At 38.6% G+C, this 19,871-nt stretch overlaps 1 protein-coding gene across 4 annotated transcripts in view; it reads left to right on the top strand.

Moving 5' to 3' along the window:
* The window catches only part of Kiaa1328 (KIAA1328 ortholog), a 265,884-nt gene that overhangs the window by 167,228 nt on the left and 78,785 nt on the right, over positions 1 to 19,871 (top strand). For 3 of the 4 annotated variants that reach the window (XM_057788713.1, XM_057788711.1, XM_057788710.1), the window contains one exon: positions 2,976 to 3,083. The exons of the other annotated variant lie outside the window; for it this stretch is intronic. In XM_057788713.1, the coding sequence (XP_057644696.1) occupies positions 2,976 to 3,083 (108 nt within the window). The remainder of the gene's footprint in view (positions 1 to 2,975; positions 3,084 to 19,871) is intronic. 4 annotated transcript variants of the gene reach the window in all.

Genomic DNA, 19,871 nt, shown 5'->3' with positions numbered 1-19,871 from the left:
ACCACTAGAGACAGACTCATCAAAATGCAAAAGCAAGGTTTAATTATGGAAATCGTGATTTGGACCTCTTCTTGCACACCAATGCAGTGGGAGCCAGAGGAGGTATCCCACATGCCACTCTTCTTAGGCAGGGTTTATAAAGGGAAAAAAAACCCCACAAATCTATTGTTTTGGGCATAAGGGGTACGGGTGACTCCCTGATTGGCTCCAGTCCAGGGGGTTTCCACTCTGCTGATATCAATCTTGAGCAGCTGGGCTCCAGTCTAGGGAACTTCCCGCTCTGCTGACAGCACCTTCAGCAGCTGGACTCCCGACTAGAGAACTTCACGTTCTGCTGACAGCCACCTTCGGGCCTAGTACAAAATAGAGTTGGTTTTGTCCCTTCAGTTAACACTTACTTAATTCTGATTTATAATTGGTTCTGCCACCTTGAGATTACATACATAGTCAGTGCTTTCAGAAAGTCTTCCTTTGTGAGTCCTTTCTAAACTAGTTAAAGATTTATCCAGAATACAATTGATGGCAGTGCCAAGAACCACCATAAACTCCTTTGGGAGTAAGAATGCATTTGTAGTGAATAAACTCAAAGCTATTCATAAATATTGTCTTTGTCTTTCTCATTTATACTGTATACCTAGCTATGAGAACTGTACCACCTTTACCACTTAAAAGTGTTCCACCTTGGGTAAATTTTGTGCCTAGACCTGCCCCTCTTTCCTCTGTAAATACATATAATAAAGTTATTGCTTCTGGGGTATTTATGAGGATGAACACAATAATATATGTAAGAAATATTCCATAAGTGATTGCTACTGACTGCTGTTATTACAGTTTTTCTTACTCTTTTCTCATAATTACCTGATTTTAGCATTTGACACTTGTGTTCATTTGCGTGTCACTACAAAATAATAATACTGTAAATTCCTTGTTTATCACTATGTATAGTACAACTGAAAGAATGTCTTGTGATGGTGAAAATACCATGTTCATGGTTCTTTTACAAAACATTTCATAGTTTTATTTAATAGCTTTTGTTTGTTTTTTTGTTCTGTTTGTTTGGTTGGTTGCTTTGGTTTTTTCAATATAGGATTTTTCTGTGTAACAGTTCTGGCTATCATGGAATTTGTCTTGTAGACCAGGCTAGCCTCAAACACTTAGAGATCCACTTGCCTATGCCTGCCACATGCTGGTTCTAAAGGTGTGCACTACCTCCTCCTCGATTTTTTTTCATAGTTAAAGAATATACTTGTACATGTAATCAGAACTCATTTTCCAAAAAGCTGAAGGGATGCATGTTAAACATCACATGTTTGTTATCAGTGATTGATCCCTAAATTCTAGAAAGGGTTTGTACGGATATTTTCAACAGCCTTCCCTTCTCAGTACATGTGAGTATGGTCTTAATCTCAGTAGATGCCTTGCATTCTGTCTTAGGTTTTCTATTGTGGTAAAACACTGTGAAAAAATGCGAGTTGGAGAGGAAAGAGTTAATTTCCAGGTAATAGTCTATGACTGAGGGAAGTCAGGGTAAGAATTAAGGAAGGAACCAAAGCAGAAGCTATGGAGGAACTCATTTTCTCCCTGTGGTTTGCTCAGCCTTCTCACAGCACCAAGGACCACCAGCACTGAAGGGAACTGAACCTTTTCATATCAATCATTAATGAAGAAAGTGCCCACAGGCCAATCTGGTTGGGGCCATTCTCAGTATAGGTTCCCTTTTCACAAATGACTCTAGCTTATGCCAAGTTGACAAATGAAATTAACCAGGACACCTAGTACTATTTTTGTCTGTGTCCTAAAGAAAATATATTGTCACTGATCTCCCAGCTCTTTGAAGTGTCACCATGAGAAGTTGGGTACCTCCTAAGTTTATGTTTTACAGAGTCAATAATACTTGAGAATTACAAAAGTCTTTATTTAGACCATGATGACTTAAATGGCTTCTATTTAAAGTGTTTCCTCAAAAGGCCCACATGGTGTAGGCTCAGTCATAAAGTCCAGTGTTCAGAGATGGAACTTAAGGGATATGATTAGCTCATAAGGGCTCTGGTCTAATCAAGTAATTGAGCCAATGGAATAATCCATTAACCCATCAAAGAGTTGATCTTTTCTGTTAAAGCTATTGATAATTCACAATTTCTGGCATTATTATGACTTGGTAAAATCTACAAGACAGGCCTGTCCAATATGTGCCTTTGATGGGTATTTCCCATCCCTCTCTGCTTCCAGGTTGACAAGAGGTGAGCAGCTTTTGTCTGCTATGCTGTTCTGCCTCACCGCAGACCCACAGAAATAGAAATAGAAATACAAACCATGAGTCCAATAAATCTTTCCCCCATTAACTTATTTACTTGTGTATTTTGTAACAGTAATGAAAATTGTGATAGTTCTGTTGATTGTTAAGTTAACAGGATCGAGAATCACATAAAACAAGCCTCCAGGCTTGCCTGTAAAGGCCTATCCTGGTTAGGTTGGTTAAGGTAAGAAGACCTCACTCTAATTGTGGGTGTATGGTTGTTTGAGCTCAGGTCCTAGATTACATGAAAAGGGGAAGTCTAGCTGAAGTCTAGCATTTATCTCCTTCTGCATCCTAACCACAAATGCAGTGTGACCAGCTGCCTCAGCCTCTTACTTTCAGGTCCTCCCCATTGTGATGGACTGCATCATCAAACTGGGAACCAAGTAAACCTTTTCTCCCTTAGATTTTTTGGTCTAACGTTTTATCACAGCAACTGGAAAAGTAACTAAGAGCAAAGTAACTAACACAACGGGCAAAATACTCATTTACAGTCTTGAATTTTAAAATCATGTTCTCACCAGCTCAGTCTTCCCACATGCTTCTATATGGAAAATCTAAGTCTTGTGAACTAATGGGCCTACTTAATGTGTATTTAGGGTGTGTGTGTGTGTGTGTGTGTGTGTGTTGAGTCTGTCAGGTGCTTTGGGGTTAGACATTCTTAAATTTATTTTTACAGGTTAAGGACTCAAGCTCTATTTAAGTCTCGAGAACTGGTTGCTGATAAAGAGTTTACTAAACCCCAAGAACTTGATCTCGATGTGAATGGTAGTGACTCTGGACCAAGGTAAACCTGAGGGTGGGGGATGTTGAAAATACTAAGGATATACATATTTAGAATGTGTTTGATAATCCGAAAATTGTTTTTACTTTTATCTTGATCATTAGCTTGTTTTCTTTTTCTTTTTTTTTTTTAACAGTTGATAATTATGGTATTTTTGAGGCACAGTCTCAACCGGCTCAGGCTGGTCTTGAACTCATTATCTGACCAAGATTGGCCTTGAACTTTTGATCCTCCTACCTCTACTGAGACGTACGGGTCATGTTTATGAGCTACATGCTTGATTTTTATTACTATTTTTGATCACATAAAACTGCATAAATACATTCTCATTGTGAAATTTTTTAAAGTTTTAAAAGAATAAAAATCATTCACAATCCTACTTCTCAGAAACAATCTTTAAGCCATTTTATTCCTAATTATTGTATTCTATATTGAGTAATAAAGATTATGCTTATACAGAATTTTATTTCCTGGCCCTTTTCTGAAATCATTTAATACTGTGTAAAACTGTGTTAGTTTATTCAGCAGATATTTATTGTGTAGCTACTGTGTGCCTCAATATTTCTTTATCAACCTGTGCTACATTTACTGCCATTTTAAAATCGATGCAGTTTGAATACTGATCTTTTTGTTATTCATTCTCTATGAAAAGTATCTTGACCTTGTCTTTCTGTGAATTATTTTAACATTAGTGCTACTGTATATGAGTTAGCCTTTTAAACACCTATTTTTGTACCAAGTGAGCAGTGTGCTCCTACAGTTGGGAAACTTGCTTCAGTCCAAAGAAATGTACTTTTTGCAGTCTATTGAGTCTATTCTTGTGTGGTCTCTTCCTGGAACTTGAATTGAAATTCAGATGATGAATCTCTTAGAGCATCTTTCCTTGCTTCTTTTTTCTCCTCTCCTATTTTTACTATTCATCTTTATCTTTCCCTCTAGCCCATAAGAATCTTGCTGAATTTTATCTTTCAGTGTTTCTGTTCAATTTTATTATTGCTGTAATTTTTAATGTCAAAGAACCACTGTTCTTCAAATGTGCCTTTAAAAAATACTCGCCCATTCTTGTTTTATGTGTGTCATATTTCTCATAACTCTGAAGATGTTTTGTAGTAGGTTTTGAAGCTGCTTCTGTTCCTGGTACTTTATTCTGTTTCTAACAAGTTCAAGTTTGTTTTGTCCACAGAAGTCTAGTAAGCCACTGCTATTTCTAAGCAAAAGAGGTAAAGAGCTATGAAAAGTTTTGGTGTGTGTCAGCAAAGTTTGTCAACTCCTGGGTTCCCTATGGTTAGGTTAGAGCCATGAGGACTTCTACCTGTTTCTGCCCATAAGTCTTTTTTCTCTTAGGTAGTCAGTTCTCCTAAGGATAAATTGTATGACTTGCTGGGAAAATTGGATGGGACCATTTTATGAGCTAGGCTGCTCTTAGTCAGGTTTTCATTGCTATAACAAATGCATTTTAAAAAACTCAAAAGATGAAAAGATGTTTTTATTTGAGAGATTTCAGTCTGTGATGAGTTAGCCTATTGTTTGTGAGTCTGTGGTGAGGCAGAGTATCGGTAGAGAACACTTGGAAGAACAACGTTGTTTACCTCATGGTAGCAAGGAAACAGAAAAGGAGCCAGCAATCCTATCCCATTCAAGAGTATGTCCCCAGTTGTATGACATTTGCAGACTGTAGGGCCACTGGCAATGAGACCAGAATTTATCCTTACTGCTTGTACTGGCTTTTTGGAACCCATTCACTTTGGAGGGATACCTTGCTCAGCATAGATATAATGGGGAGGGTCTTGGTCCTGCCTCAAAGCAATGTGCTAGACTTTTTGACTCCCCCTGGGAAGCCTTTGTTAGGTTGGGTCCCAGTCCCTTGCATCTATCCCAGCCCCCAGGCCTGGTCTGGACTTCAAATCCCAGCAGGCCAGGTCCTGACCCCTCCCTGAGTACTTAAGTGATCCCCAGGGTACTTAAGTGATCCCCAGGGTACTTAAGAGAACACGTGGTCTCCCTTTCTTCCTCCCGGGGGTCGCGTTCCTGTGGCTTCTCAGTTTTCCCCTCGGGGTCACCCGAAAGCGCAGATCTCCCATTAAACCTGGATATTTCTTAATTTGGCTTGTTTTGATTTGGCTTGATTGGGAATTTTTGTGTCGTCAGGAAGCTAATATTAAAAAATATTCCTAACAGCCTTACCCACTCTGAGTGAGCATGGGATGGGGCGGGGAGGTGGAGGGAGTGGGAAACATGATTGGTATGTAAAATGAGAAAAGATGGGGGGTTTAATAAATAAATAAATTTAAGAAGAAAAGAAAAAGAGTGTATCCACAGTATTGTGTTCATGGCTCATCTAAATGTACCACCAGCAACCAGAAAATCCCCCAGAACACTTAAGATCTGGATTATACCAGCTGGCAATGCGAGGAGCTCTGTGAAGGAAGAAGAGGCCCTTTAAACTATTTGTCTTTCTAACCCTAACTGTGCTTCAGACTCCCAAGTCTAGGGTCATTCTTATGTATACATGTGCATGTGTTCATGTGAGTACATGCGAAGGCCAGAGGACCACCTTGGGCTTATCATGCCTCAGGTGTCATCTACCTTGTTAATGTAATTTTTTTATTAACACTTTGAGAATGTCATGCAATGCATTTTAATCATATTCACCCTCCACTTCTCCCCCTAATACCTTCCCGATCCATCTCCCATTCCCCTTGATTTTTGAGAAAGCATCTCTCTGGCCTGGAACTTGACAAATAGGGTGGTCAGTGAGCCTCACCTATCTCCGCTTCCCAAGTGCTGGAATTACAAGCGTTTGACACCTATGTGGGTATTTTATTTGCTTCTTTGTTTGTTTATGCTTTTTGTTTTTTACTTTGGGTGCTAAAGATCAAACCCAGCAATCGTTTTACCCACTGAGCCATCTCCCCACCAGCAGTCACTTTCCCGCCTTTCTGAAGGCACAGTCCCGTCTCCACCACTAGATGGAGACAGAGAGCTAAGGGCAGCTTGGCATTGAGGTTCATTGAGCCAGCTGATTTTCTGGGGAGGTAGGGTTGGTTGCTTGTGATTTTGCCGCTTTCCAGCCTGCCCTAAGGCTTTGAGGACTTCTCTGGCAAGGTTCAGCTCTTTTCTTTCCCCACACATAGCAGTTTTTGATTTTGTTTTTCTAATTTGCTAATTGAATTCAACTCATATATGCTTTTCAGACTGCTGAACTTTGTGACATTTTTTGCCTATTGTCACATTTCTACAGCTTGATGGGCTTCTATCCTTCTCAGTCTTTTACTGTTCTTTCAGAGAAGCTTTAGAAAGGGACAGAGTTATGTTTTCAATCGAGTTAATTAGCTTTCTAATGTTGATTTTAATATTTAAACAACACTTGGAAATTTAATAAACAGAATCCTATGTAATTAATAGCTTTCCAATATTCAAATAAGACGAACATATATCTGTTAGTACTTTGTATTTCTTCTTTGTAGAATTTTCATCTGTTAGCACTTTGTATTTCTTCATTGTAGAATTTTCATTCCCTGATAGTTTTCATTGTGGGGACATTATCATTTTTAGTTGCTATGTAAAAATTTTATTCCTTTTTTTGGAGGGAGGCACAGGGTCTCACTGTGTAGACTTGGCTGATCTGAAACTCACTGACTGTGGCTGACCTGGACACACAGAAGTATCCCTGGTTACGCCTCCTAAGTAATGAGGTTAAAGGTGTGAGCCACCATGTCCAGCCTTTTTGCTACTTTTTAGTATAAAATATTTTTTCTATTAATACCATTTTATATGTGTGTACATATAAATATATCTTTACTTACATATGACATAAAAACATTAAAAATGCTAGCAAGTCAAAGCAAGAAAATTAAATACACCTATAATCTCATCATATAGGTGTAATATGTAATTTTTACATCTGATAAATCAGTATGTTTTTAATAATACATTCATTTCATAATCTAGAAAACATTCAAATCATAATCTACAAATAGTTTAACCTTCATTGAAATTTAAAAATGAATACCCTTTTATCTTACAAATAGTAAGATAGTCACTTGTAAAAAATAAAATGAGGCATATCTAAAAAATATCCGTCTTCTTTTGTTCTGTATCTTATTCCCTATCCTATTTTGGTTGACTCAATTAATTGTTGGTACCTTGATATAAGTTCCTAAACCTCTCATTATGCTTATAGACACAGCACATGTATATACTTCAGGTTAATCTGAACACATCAGCCTTCCCACTCCACATACTACTTAATGATTATCAAGTTTTTAGATAGATAGTTGTAGTAATCGAATAATCTTCCCCCATAGGGGGCTGGTGAGACGGCTCTGTGCACTGCCAAGATTAATTAACTGAATTTTATCCCAGGGAATCTACATGGTGGAAGGATAGCACCAATTGCTGAGCTTCTGTGTACTCACTGTGGCCTGCACACTCTTTCTAATTAAATAAATACATAAACAAACATAAAGAAATACTTCTCCTCCAAAGAGGTTCATGCTCAAGATCAGTGGAATGCCTGAATCTGTTGCTTCACATGGCAAAGAGACTTTGCAGGTATGATTAAACACTGACATAGGGCATTTACTTTGGATTCTTTTAATGGGCCCAGTCTAAATGCTGGAGCCCTTAAGCGTGGAAAATCTTTATGTGCTGGTCCAGACATGGGGGTGGGGGGAAGGAAAATGGAGATTATAAATATGAAAGTAACTCCACCATCCTTTCCTGGCTTTAAAGATGGAGGAAGGCGAACACAGGCTAAGAAATTCAGGTAAAAGAATAAGAACAGATATCTGTTAACCAGCAAGGAAGTAGCACCTTCAGTGAACAAGGGAACTGCCTGCTGATTGACACCTGACTATCCAAGTGAGAGCCCATCAGACTTCTGAGTCACAAAACTATAAAGTAATAAGTTCATTTTATTTAATGCAACTAATTTGTGGTAAGTTCTTAAATAATAAATAGAAAACTACTGCAAATGCTGATTCATTATTTATTATAAGTGTATAACATTCCATAGTATATATAGGTAGCTTAACTAGTAAGTTTCTATCACCAAGCATTCAAGTTATTCCATGTTCTTTAGTATTGCACACAATGATAAAGTAAGCATGATGGAACATATGTTCTTGTGTTCAGGTAATTTGTTTTTCATACAAATTTTCAAACAAATAGATTTGTTTTCATACAATATATTCTGATTATCGTTTACCCTACCTCTACTCATCCCAGTTCCTTCCCAACTCCCCTCCCATTCAGATCCATACCTTTTCTGTCTCTTGTAAATAAAAAATAAATAAAGATAAATTTAAAAATCAGAATATGACAAAACAACCAACAAGAAATGCAGCTAAAGTAAAAGCACAAGAAATAAATATAAATGCAGAGACACGCGTTTACATACTCAGGAATCCTATAAAAACCCAAACTGGAAGCCGTAAGAAGCCAAAAAAGAACCTGTAAGGTAGAAAGCAAAAACAAACAAAACAAAACAGAGGAAAAAACACCCTCAGTTAATAAAATGAGACAAAGAACCTTTAAAGCTGCTTTTGTGTTGGTCATCTACTGTTGGGCATAGGCCTACCCTTAAGAGTGGTTTATTTTCCCAGTGACACTCCCTTGGAGAAAAGTAATTTTTCATATGCAAGTGGCTATCAATTGGGGATAGCATCTGAGTTAAGGATGTATAGAGTGTCCATATTTCCTATCAGCTCTAGGGACCTGGTTCAGTGCACACCCTCTGTGAGTTCATGTGTGTGCCAGCTCTCTTGTGTCTAGAAGGCCTTGATACCTTGATGTTCATTCCTTCTGACTTTTTAACTCTTTCTGCCTCCTCTTTCATGAGTTCCCTGAGTCCTGAAGGGAGGGAGTTGATGGAAATATTCCTTACAGGGTTGAGTAGTCCAAGGTCTCACTCACTGCAAATTGTCTGTCTGTGGTCTCCTATTTGTTCCCATCTGCTGGAGGAGGAAGTTTCTCTGATGATGGCTGAGCAAGACACACATCTATGGGTATAGCAGAGTGTCATTAGGAATCATTTGGTTGCTACATTGCTTTAACAGAACAGTACTATCTATATTTCCCACAGGTCTCTAACCTCCCAGTCTCAGGTTCTCGACTACCCTAGCGGTGTCTGGTATCATCCATCTCATGGAGTGGGCCTTAAATCAAATCAGATATTGGTTACACAGAAAGGAAAGGAAGAAGTCAAAATATTTTTTTTTTGCAGATGATAAAATAGTATACATAAATGACCCTAAAATTCCACCAGGAAACTACAACATCTGATAAACACATTCAGCAAAGTCGGTATATACAAATTAACACACAAAAATCAACAGCCTTCCTATATACAAATGACAAATAGACCGAGAAAGGAATCAGGGAAACAACACCTTTCACAATAACTTCAAATATATAGAAAATATCTTTGGGTTAGCTCTAACTAAGCAACTGGGAGACTTGAGTGATGTGAAACTTTAAGACATCGAAGAAAGAAATTGAGGAATATATCAGAAGATGGAAAGATCTCTCATGGATCAGTAGAATTAATATAGTAAAAATGCCATCTTACCAAAAGCAGTCTCCAAATTCAGTATTCTGGTATGTTTTTAAAAGATAGACTACTCCAAAATAAAGTTGGTGGGCCGGAAGTTATTTTTACGAGATATTTTGAGTAGTTTATTATGGTAAATTATACTTGACAGATTGTTACAGTTTGAATCTGAAATGAACCCCCACCCAAAGACTTGTGCTTTGAACCCTGGTTCTCCCAGCACTATTTCGGTAGGCTTTAGAGATGGGGCCACATATCAGAAGTAGGGGCTCTCTGAAAGATACACCCACCCTCTGCTTCCTGTAGCGTCTGCCGTGATGTGAATGAGCTCCTGCGCACATTTCAGCATCCATGAACTGAACTGAGACTGAGCAGAATAAACCTTTGTCCTTTAAGGTGTTTCTGTCAGATACTGCAATCATAGCCATAGATAACTGGTACGGCCATGCTGATTCGCTCCTGGAAGTTTGGAGCTGTTCCGATTCCTGTTTTGGATTTCAGAAAGCTTCCTGGCTGGTGGTCAGGTGTGTTTGAAGAATACTGTGAAGATTGGTGCTCCCGTAAAGAGATGGGCCTGCTTTGACAAGGTTTCCAGGCATTATGCTTTGTATGCTCTAAACCTTAAACTGTGAGAATGATAAGATTACACACTGCTTCCAGAAAACTGTTTCCTAGTATGCCTGTGACGATGAAAACATGGACTTTGGAAATATTGTTATCTAAGAATTGGAAGCAGCATTAGTCATTGCTTTGACAGTGTGAGAGTTGTTGGGAAGCCAAGAATTCTCACCCAGTAGCTCTTAAATTGTTTAAATATAAAATGAAATTTAAAAAGGAAAGGACAGTAAATTCTCGCTGACTCAGTTGGTAACGGAAATGGTAGAGGTGGATCAGTCAAGAGTCCTCTACTGCCTTGAGCAGCCTGCATTGTTGCAGCTAGAATGCCTGCTGTTTTAGAAGACTAATCACAAACCATTAGAAGAATGACCTTCTTTCTACCTCACAGGCTCTTTGATGTTAATAGGAGAACTCCCTAGATAAAATTTAATTATGAGCTAAATTTTGTTTATTTGGAAATTTAAATTATCTGAGTATTAAAAGTACTCTGTGTATTTAAAATATCAAACTGACTCAAGTGAGGCATTAAGAATTTGGAAGTAAAATAAATGAGATAATGAGAAAGTTAAAAAACATATTTTTTTATAATTAACAGCTCATTTTGAGTTAATTATATACAATTACCAAAATCTAATTGCAATTTATTTTCTATTATCTGTGGGAAGAATCACAGACAAGGGAGCTTCCATTGCAGCCTTCCTGCATAAATGCTATAGAGTGAAAATAAATAATATGCAAAGCCTTAATGACAAATGATCAAATCATAGGGCACAGCTGAGCCAAGCCCTTGGAAAGTAATTATCACAGAAAGATGGAACTGACTGAATTCACCAGAATCTTTGACTATTTACAGACCCTTTTTATTATTTAATTCCTTGGATGTTTGTTTATTTACTGAACAAAGATGACTTTTATAAAGTAGCTACTTTTTTAATTAAGCAGACTTCTAAACTTCTCACCATTTTTGTGCTTTCATATAATGCTAGACACTTTATTAACCACACTTTATTACCCTTACCCATTTATTCAACCAAACAGTTTATTAAATACTTACTTTTTAAAAATAAGTAGGGGCTGGGAATGTAGCTCAACAGTAGACCATTTGTCCAGTGTGCTGAGATTCTGGGTCGGATCCCCAGCAGCTAAATAAATAGACGTCAGTTTTGCTGAGTGTGCCAAAAGTATAGGGGAGCTATTACCTTAAGGAGTTCTAGGGAGAGTAAGAACTGAGTGTGGTGCAGACATGAATGACAAGAAAGGCTAAGTGTTTTCTCTAGATCTATTTCTGTCATTGGGGGAGGGGGTGGTAGATAAAATATAGTCGGAGCTGAAAGTGTAGGACTTAATGTGAAGCTTCACAGCTTCTGTTCCTACTGCACATAAGTGCATTGAGTTGTTTTGGGTATGTGAATAATAGTTTTATTTATTTGTAGGATTTTCATAATAAATTTTTTAATAAGATAGTTTCTTAAAGTACAAGAACTTTTTAAATTATTAGTTGTAATTAAGTTTTGTAATAATTTTTTTTTCAAAAAAAGAGAAGGCAAATATCTAAGTCTTTAAGAAGCATAGGAAATAAAAGGTATCTATACATACAATTTGAGCAGAGTCCTGAAAGGTAAGGTAGTAGTTTGACAGTCCAGAAGTAGGGACATCCTCTTCTGCAGTGGGAAGGAGGTGGGAGACTCTGGGGAAAGTAAGAAGTTGACACTTGTGTATGAGGACAGTGGCAGGAATGTTTCACTGCAACTAGAAGATTAAGGGAAAGTCCACTGAAGAGTCAAATGGTAGATTAGGTTAGATTTAAGAGGTTTTAAGTGTCAGGTTCCAAGTTTGGAACCTGAGTGATATGGAGGGCAAGACATCAGAAAAAGAGATTTGTGAAGAGCTGACTGATTTGATTTTGAAGATCACCGGTGTAGTCGGGTGCTGGGGTTTGCTATTTATTAATTAGCTGCAGCTTTAGAGATGCTGTGGTGCCCCCTAATCTCCCTGTGTCCCTGAACACTTACAAGGAGTTTTTCCCAACCTTGGAAGTTGGACTGTTCAGCAGGGAGGATTCTCAGGCTAAGCTCTCCAATAGATGACTAGGAAATGGATCAAAATATCTTCAAAAACACCAAAGTTAGGGATTTCAATTGGAAATCATGTGTGTTAGCGTTAGACCTAAAAGTACGGATGTTTATCTCTGAAAAAAGGGTTGAGGGGGGAGGGAGAGAGAGAGAAAAAGAGAGAGGAGAGAGAGAAACCTTAGGAAATACCTACATGTGAGAATCCTAAGGACAAAGGGAGGGGGGGTGTTTATGTCAGAAGTTACAAGTTGACAGAGATCGTTGAGCCCAGCTGCCTATCTTTCTTTCTTCTCTCTCTCCTTTTTTCCTTCCTTATTTTTTTTTTTTTAGTTGCCATCTACCTATTGGCCATTTGTAATATATTTTGAAAATGTCTCTTGGTTAATTCCCATTTTAAATACCAGGCTACTTGTGTTTTTTATTTTTTGCTGTTTTTTTTTTTTAGTTTTTTATAATTCTGCATATTAATACTTTTCAGATACATAGTTTACAAATAGTTTTTCACTCTTCACCGTAATGTTTGTTTCCTTTGCTATACAGGTTTTAGTTATCTCTTTTTTTCTTTGTTTTTTGAGACAGGGTTTCTCTGTAGCTTTGGAGCCTCTCCTGGAACTAGCTCTTGTAGACCAGGCTGGCCTCTGACTCACAGAGATCTGCCTCTGCTTCCCGAATGCTGGGATTAAAGATGTGTGCCACCACCACCTGGCCATCCTTTTTTTTTTTTTTTTAATTTCATGTACTCTTACAATGTGTCAAAAAAAAAATAGTACACAGAGCATTGTCCTAAGGGCTATGTTTCTACAGCTTTTTCACTGTTATGAGTCCTATATGTAGATTTTTGTAGGTCTTGTAAGTGATTGGGATGCCATTTGCCCAGAACCATTTATTGATAAGATTGTCTTTTCTCCAATATGCTATTTTATTTTTGTCAAAAATCAATTATCTATAGATGTGTGGAGCTATTTGTGGGTACAACCTTCTGTTCCTTTGGTGTCTGTCTGTCTTCTTGGTTGACCCCATTCATATGTGTGACATAAAAGCTGATCTTGTAGAACTTATTAATAGAATGATGGCTACAAGATGCTGGAGGCAGTGCTCTGGAGACCTGTTCTCATCTCTCAAATTGTTTTGAGCTATTTTAAAGGTTGTTTTCTCTGCAGTACTTTTTCCTAGTCTTACATTACAATTTTCAAAATTTCTGTACCTTTTTGATAGCTGTATAATCATCAGTTAATCATTGAATACTTGAATTGTCCATCTATCCCACTAAATAACATATACATAGGAAACTTCTTGTGCATGCTCATAGCTCTGTTTTCTTATAGTCACTGAATGGTGGAGGCACTGCAAATGTACGGCCAGTAAATGGTAAATAAAATGTCCTTTTCTACCATGGAATAATTGGCAGTAGAGAGGAGCAAGTTACGGATGCACACACGTAAAGCATGGTTATTGTTGAACAAAATGTCCTGAGGAATCAGCTGCATAGATAAAAGTTGTAAGTCAGTGATGATCCACTTGGGAAAGGAAAATGTGGAATGGCTGCACGTGGATGTCCTGTTTCTTTGGGGTGTGTATAATAATGTAACTTAGGTTGTGATGACTATTGTACTGACCTGAACTCACTTTAAGCAACTAAAACATCTTTAAAACATGTTACGTTTTTAGTATTATTCAAAATTCTTTTTTATTTTTTATTACTTTATAAATAATACCAATCAAAATTCCCACTTCCTCCCCTCCTCCCACTTCCCTCCCACTCCCCCCCACTCCCTCCCTCCACCCCCTCCAGTCCTAAGAGGACAAATTAGAAGCCTTGACATAAATATTATATATTATTTTCTCAAGTTTAGAAGATAGAACTTTCTAACTGGCATGCATGTTTACTTTCACGATGTGTCCTTGTATGGATTGGGGGTGACATTATACATATAAGGGGAAACAATTCAGTCAATAGTATGTGTATATGATATCACATTAGCTGTTTACCAAAACTTAACTGTGAGTCTGTATGCATGTGCACGTGTGTGTGTGTGTGTGTGTGTGTGTGTGTGTGTGTGTGCCTAGATTTATAAAAGCTGCTTAGGAGCAGTGATACCGTAGCAATAAATTTCTCTAGGATCCAAATTTTGGTTCCTAAAATCTCTAATAAAAGACACTTCTTTTTTCAATAAAGTTAATGCTCAGGATGACAAAATATAATGAAGATACAGGTAACACCAGAGAGCAAGGAAGTTTGATCACCTTAAAGAGCAAAATTATTAGTATGACATCGAGTTAAAACTCAAAATATATATAAATATAAGAGAAAATATGTATTTTCACTGGAAATTCTTAATTAGGTCCTTAAGTTCTTATCCCCAGGGGAAAGCAAAGTGAATTTTCACTCCTCTTGAGCATAGGCAGCAGTTAACAACTCTCACAGCAGAAAGGTATGTGGAAAGCAGGAAATCTTGCAGACACTAACCTAATCAAACTGCTCTGCTTATTCTCACCAGCAATTCAGTCATGTTGGTATCATGTAACTGCTTTAGCATGATGAAGAACTTCACATCTATATTCTTGGTTTGGGCTTTGTGTTGTATCAGGATCTTGATGTGTAGTCTAGGGTGGCCTTAAACCTCTTAGGCTGGACTTAAACTTGGGATCCGTTTGCCTCAGCCCCCAAGTGCTGGGTTATAGACATTCACTACCATGTCTGCTTCTCAATTTATTTTTTAATGCTCAGAACACTAACTGTGAGAAAACAAGAGAAGTATACAAATTGAGAGGCATTAGTTGTCTGGCAAGCACTTCTGCAAACTGGTCATATAAATCATGAATGAAGAAGGAAGGTTGAGCATCTATAGCAGGCTAGAGGAAACTAAAGAGATATAATACCTAAACATGGTATCTACTAGATGACCACAAAAGAAGACATGCAATGACTGATGCAATCCAGCTGTCTATAGAGTATAGTCAGTATTTATGTACCAATCTGTTTTCTTAATTGTTTGCTTTCTTGGTGCAGTAGATTTATATGATGTTTACATTAGGGAAATCTGGTTGAAGAGGTATGGGAATTACCTATATTTTCTTTGGAAATGATGAGATGTTGGCAGTTATTCTAAGGTGAAAGCTTTAATCTTAGGAGGGCATGGTAATAAATTTCCCCCACAACCCATGCACTGAGGTAGGAAGACTGTGAGTTTAAGACCTGGGCTATATAGAATAGGAAGTCCTTCTCAAAATATCGTTGAAATGATCTTCCTTTTTTAAGAAAATGAAATGTGTAAAGATGAAAAAAAGGCAAATTAGAGAATTAAGATTCTATTAATAACTCTAATAAGTCATTTTTAAAGTAAATAATATATGCATATGATTTGAATACTTTAATACTATGACACGGAGTAGAAACATACCAAATGATACATTATAAAATCAAGATTAACTGTAGGGACATAGCCCCACCCATTGGGGGCGTGTTCGCCTCGGGCTAATGTTTACGGATAAATCTGCCGGGCGTGAGCCCAGCAGCCCTTTTCTTTTGCTCCGCTTTTCCAGTGCTCCGCGGGAACCTGTGGTCCTGTAAGTTTATTTCCTTATTAAAGCTGTATATATCTATATAATCTGTCTGCATTCATTTGCGCCGCCACAATTAACTTGTAATATTTTTAGAGTTTAGTGTTTGAGTTACCCGAATAATTTCAATAGTGTTTCATCATCACATCAAATCTTCAAATTAGTCTGTGTAATCTAATCCCTTTAATTATGAGCTATGAAAACTAAAATCTATGTTTTAAAACAAATTATAGGGGATTGCAAGGACATTTAGTCACCTACTAAATCATAGTGTTGAGGGACAAGACCCAGGAATGTGTGTTGAAAAAGCACCCTGGGTTGACTGAGGTTTCTGTGTCCCCCCGGTTCCCGCAAACATTAGGTCCCAAAGAAATCACACAGAGTTCTATATTAATGATAAACTATTAGCCCATTAGCTCAGGCTTCTTATTAACTCTTATAACTTATATTAACCCATTATTCTTATCTATGTTAGCCACATGGCTCGGTACCTTTTTCAGTGGGGCAATCACATCTTCCTTCTTCGGTGTCTGGACAGGACTAGGGAGGAATGGGCTTCCTCCTTCCTAGAATTCTCCTGTTCTCCTAGACCCACCTTTACTTCCTGTCTGGTTGTCCTGCCTATACTTCCTGCCTGGCTACTGGCCAATCAGCATTTATTTAAAACATAATTGACAGAATATAGACAATTGTCTCTCACCAACCCTGGCTGATTCTGATCCTGTCTCGTAGGGAAAGCGCTAGCCAGGGTCCTCTCTACACTGGTTGTGCTTGTGTGAATCAGTGTGACAGGTGTCCTACTGTAATGTGACTGACATCAAGTAACATTTCATTGTAATTCTTGGTCAGTATTTTTTAGCTAATAACTTTAACATATTTCATTGGAAATTTAAAGTAGCTCTGAAGTCACTCTAACATGCTTTCTAGCATGGAAATATGGCTGATGGAAATGTGCAAAGCCACCCTCAGGGGCCATAGTTAAGATCCTCTGTTTTGTTTTGTTTTCTTGTTTGTTTGTTTGTTTGTTTGTTTGTTTTGTTCTTAGAGTTTTTAGAGACAGGGTTTCTCTGTGTAGCTCTGAAGCCTGTCCTGGAACTCACTCTGTAGACCAGGCTGGCCTCAAGCTCACAGAGATCCACCTACCTCTGCCACCCAAGTGCGGGATTAAAGGCATGCACCACCACCACCTGGCTAGGATCCTCAGATTTTGTTTGCAGCACCTTTGGACAATGTAAGAGGAACTTATATCCCTGATGTATGAAAGAGTACACAAAATACACTGTCATAGTTTCCCATGACTAAGTGATTATTTGTATCTATATTTAGCAGCTCTGCCCCTATTAGTCACTTCTCTGCAGTAATCAATGAAGCATTGTACCTAACAGTGAGGACTTTGATGAATCACACTTGCTGCATGCACACAGAAGGCTTTTTATGGAAGATCACAATCCAAGAGCCCAATTTCAAGTACCAGAATACCAAAGTTCATTTGGTAACTGTACAATATAGCCAGTATCACAAACAATAAGTGATAGAAATATATTAATGACTCTATCTGTAAATTACATGTCACTACTAACATTAAAGAAGTATGATTGACAGCGTGCTGCTGAGGACCATGTCTAGGTCTGTGGTCCTACTGCAGCCGGGGTCTGTATTGATGTCCATGGCCACCTGTTGCCACCAAAGGCCACAAGGATGCACAGCTTCTTGGCCACTACTTGTAGCCATGTTTGGATCCAAGGGACAGGGCCAGCTGCTGGGGCCATGCCAATCTGAGTGGTCTTGTGTTGCCACCTGTGGCCATGATGTCATCTGGGCCTGAACTGCTGTCAAGGACCATATCTGGGTCCATAGGCAGGGTCTGTATCAGTGTACATGCCTCTAGTTACCACCCAAGGCAGTACAGATGCCCAGAGTCTGGGTTAACACCTAAGGTCATCTTGGTGCCCAAGGGTCATGCTGCAATCCAGGGGCCATGTTGACATCTGGCCCAAGTTGTGGCCAGGGGCCATATTTAGGTTTTTGACCCTACTGTAGCCATGGACCGTGTTAAGATCCTTGACTCTTGTTATTATTGAATGCCATGCAACCGACAAGGGTCTGAGCTGCCACCTGGAGCCATGCTGAAGTCCAGAGACCACGATGCTGCCCAACCCATGCTAATTTGAGAGACCTGCGCTGCTACCTGGGGCCATTGTGACGTCTGAGCCCAAGTTGCTGTTGCTGGTCATGTCTGGGTTCGTAGTCCTGCTGCAGCTGGGGTCTGTGTTATGTCTATTGTCCATGTTCCACAGGGGCCCATGTGAACCATGTGTTGAAGTATGAGGGCTGTGCTGAACTGGCCCCGCCTGTCAGTAGAGACATGACTCCAGCATGGGAAAGCTGACTCTGCCCCTAATAGAGCCCCAGTCCCCTATACAGTTGGGAAAACTGGCCCCACCCTTCACCATGGGCATGGGAGACCTGGCTCTACCTCTTACCTAAGGAGGCTGGTTCCTGAGACCCAATTAGAACACCCCAGCTACCACCAAGACACACATCCAGGGCTTTGAGTGGGCAATCCCCAACATCTGCCCCGTCTATGACCTGCTAGAGCCTGTGAAGGAACTGGTTCTATAAAATCATAGCCACAGGATCTCCATGACTCAGGGAAACTGCAGGATATCAGAGAGGCACTTCCGTGAGGGTCCAGTATTGGTGGTGTATCAGAAGCCAGAGGCTTTGAAGCTTACCCTTTGCACAGGACCATACAAGGGTGAAGGGCGAATACAGAGGGACTGGAAAATGAGTGGAATTGGGGTGCATGATGTGAAATTCACAAAGAATCAATAAAAAGTTACATTAATAAACATTTTTTAAAAGCATGATTGGTTTCCCTTAGGTTCTTCACACTAGGGCAATTAAAAGCTTTCACCATGTCCTTTTTTAGATCTGGGGCTTTTCATACTGTTGAATGACTCTGAATCATGAGTGCCAGCGCATGACCCATACAAATAGCAAGTAACCGTGACTTTGACTTTGTAGCTGGAAGCTGACTGTTCAGATTATGGGGCCTTTTACATGTTTCTTTGAATCCCTCTAAAATGCTACTTTTTTTGTAACCAGATTTCTATTACATTCGCAGCCTTCATCCAATGGTGCTTCTATGAATAAGACCTACTAAACAGCAAAAGTTCAAAAAATATCTTACTGTTCAAATGCCTGGTCTCAACTAATCTCTTACCTCAGCTTCTTTTTATTTACTTTCAAAGCTTTCACAAAATTTTGAATCGAGAATAAAAGAATAGTGTTTGTAAGCATAAATTAAACAATTATGAGCTTCCTTGGTTATAGTGTTAACACAGCAATAGAAGATTAAGATAATAGGTCATAACTATTTAATGTAATATCTATTAATATTTTCTGTAATAGAAATTAAAACAAAATAATCATTTTTAAGTTAACATAAGTGATACATATCTATGAAAGTTGTGCTTTCTATTTGTTTTTTTACAAATTTCCCCTAATGTCTGACTTTTTCCATCTGCTCTGTGTTCAGTTTATTGTTCTCTCAGGTCATGTGCCTTGAAGAGTTTCGTGGTACACTTGGGAGAGAATAAAAGTAAAAAAGAAGAATGACACTTTAGTACTTTTATAGTGGTCTCACATCCTCATGCCACACCTAGGAACTACTCGCTGCTTTAGAGATAGTAGAAACACAAGCTTGTCCTCACCTTGATCATCAGTGAGACCGGCTGTGTTATTTCACCCAGTATATCTTTGCCTTCTTTAAGGAGATGCCAGTCACAGCCCACACCTGATACCATTAAGACTTTCTTTCTTGACATTTACTAGCCTCTGGCACTATAGATTGGGTTTGCTTTGGTTCTAGAATTTTGTGCTGTATTCATGGTCAGTCTGTAAGGGTGGTGGTGTTTTGTGCACTGTCAGTGTGTCTTCTCTTCTTGTGTAAGATTCCTTTTCTTTTGGTTTTTCGAGACAAGG

Source organism: Chionomys nivalis, chromosome 14, assembly GCF_950005125.1.
Source record: "Chionomys nivalis chromosome 14, mChiNiv1.1, whole genome shotgun sequence".
NCBI classification, from domain to species: Eukaryota; Metazoa; Chordata; class Mammalia; order Rodentia; family Cricetidae; genus Chionomys; species Chionomys nivalis.
The sequence above is the reverse complement of the archived record's forward strand: the minus strand, read 5'-3'. Positions and strand labels throughout refer to the sequence as shown.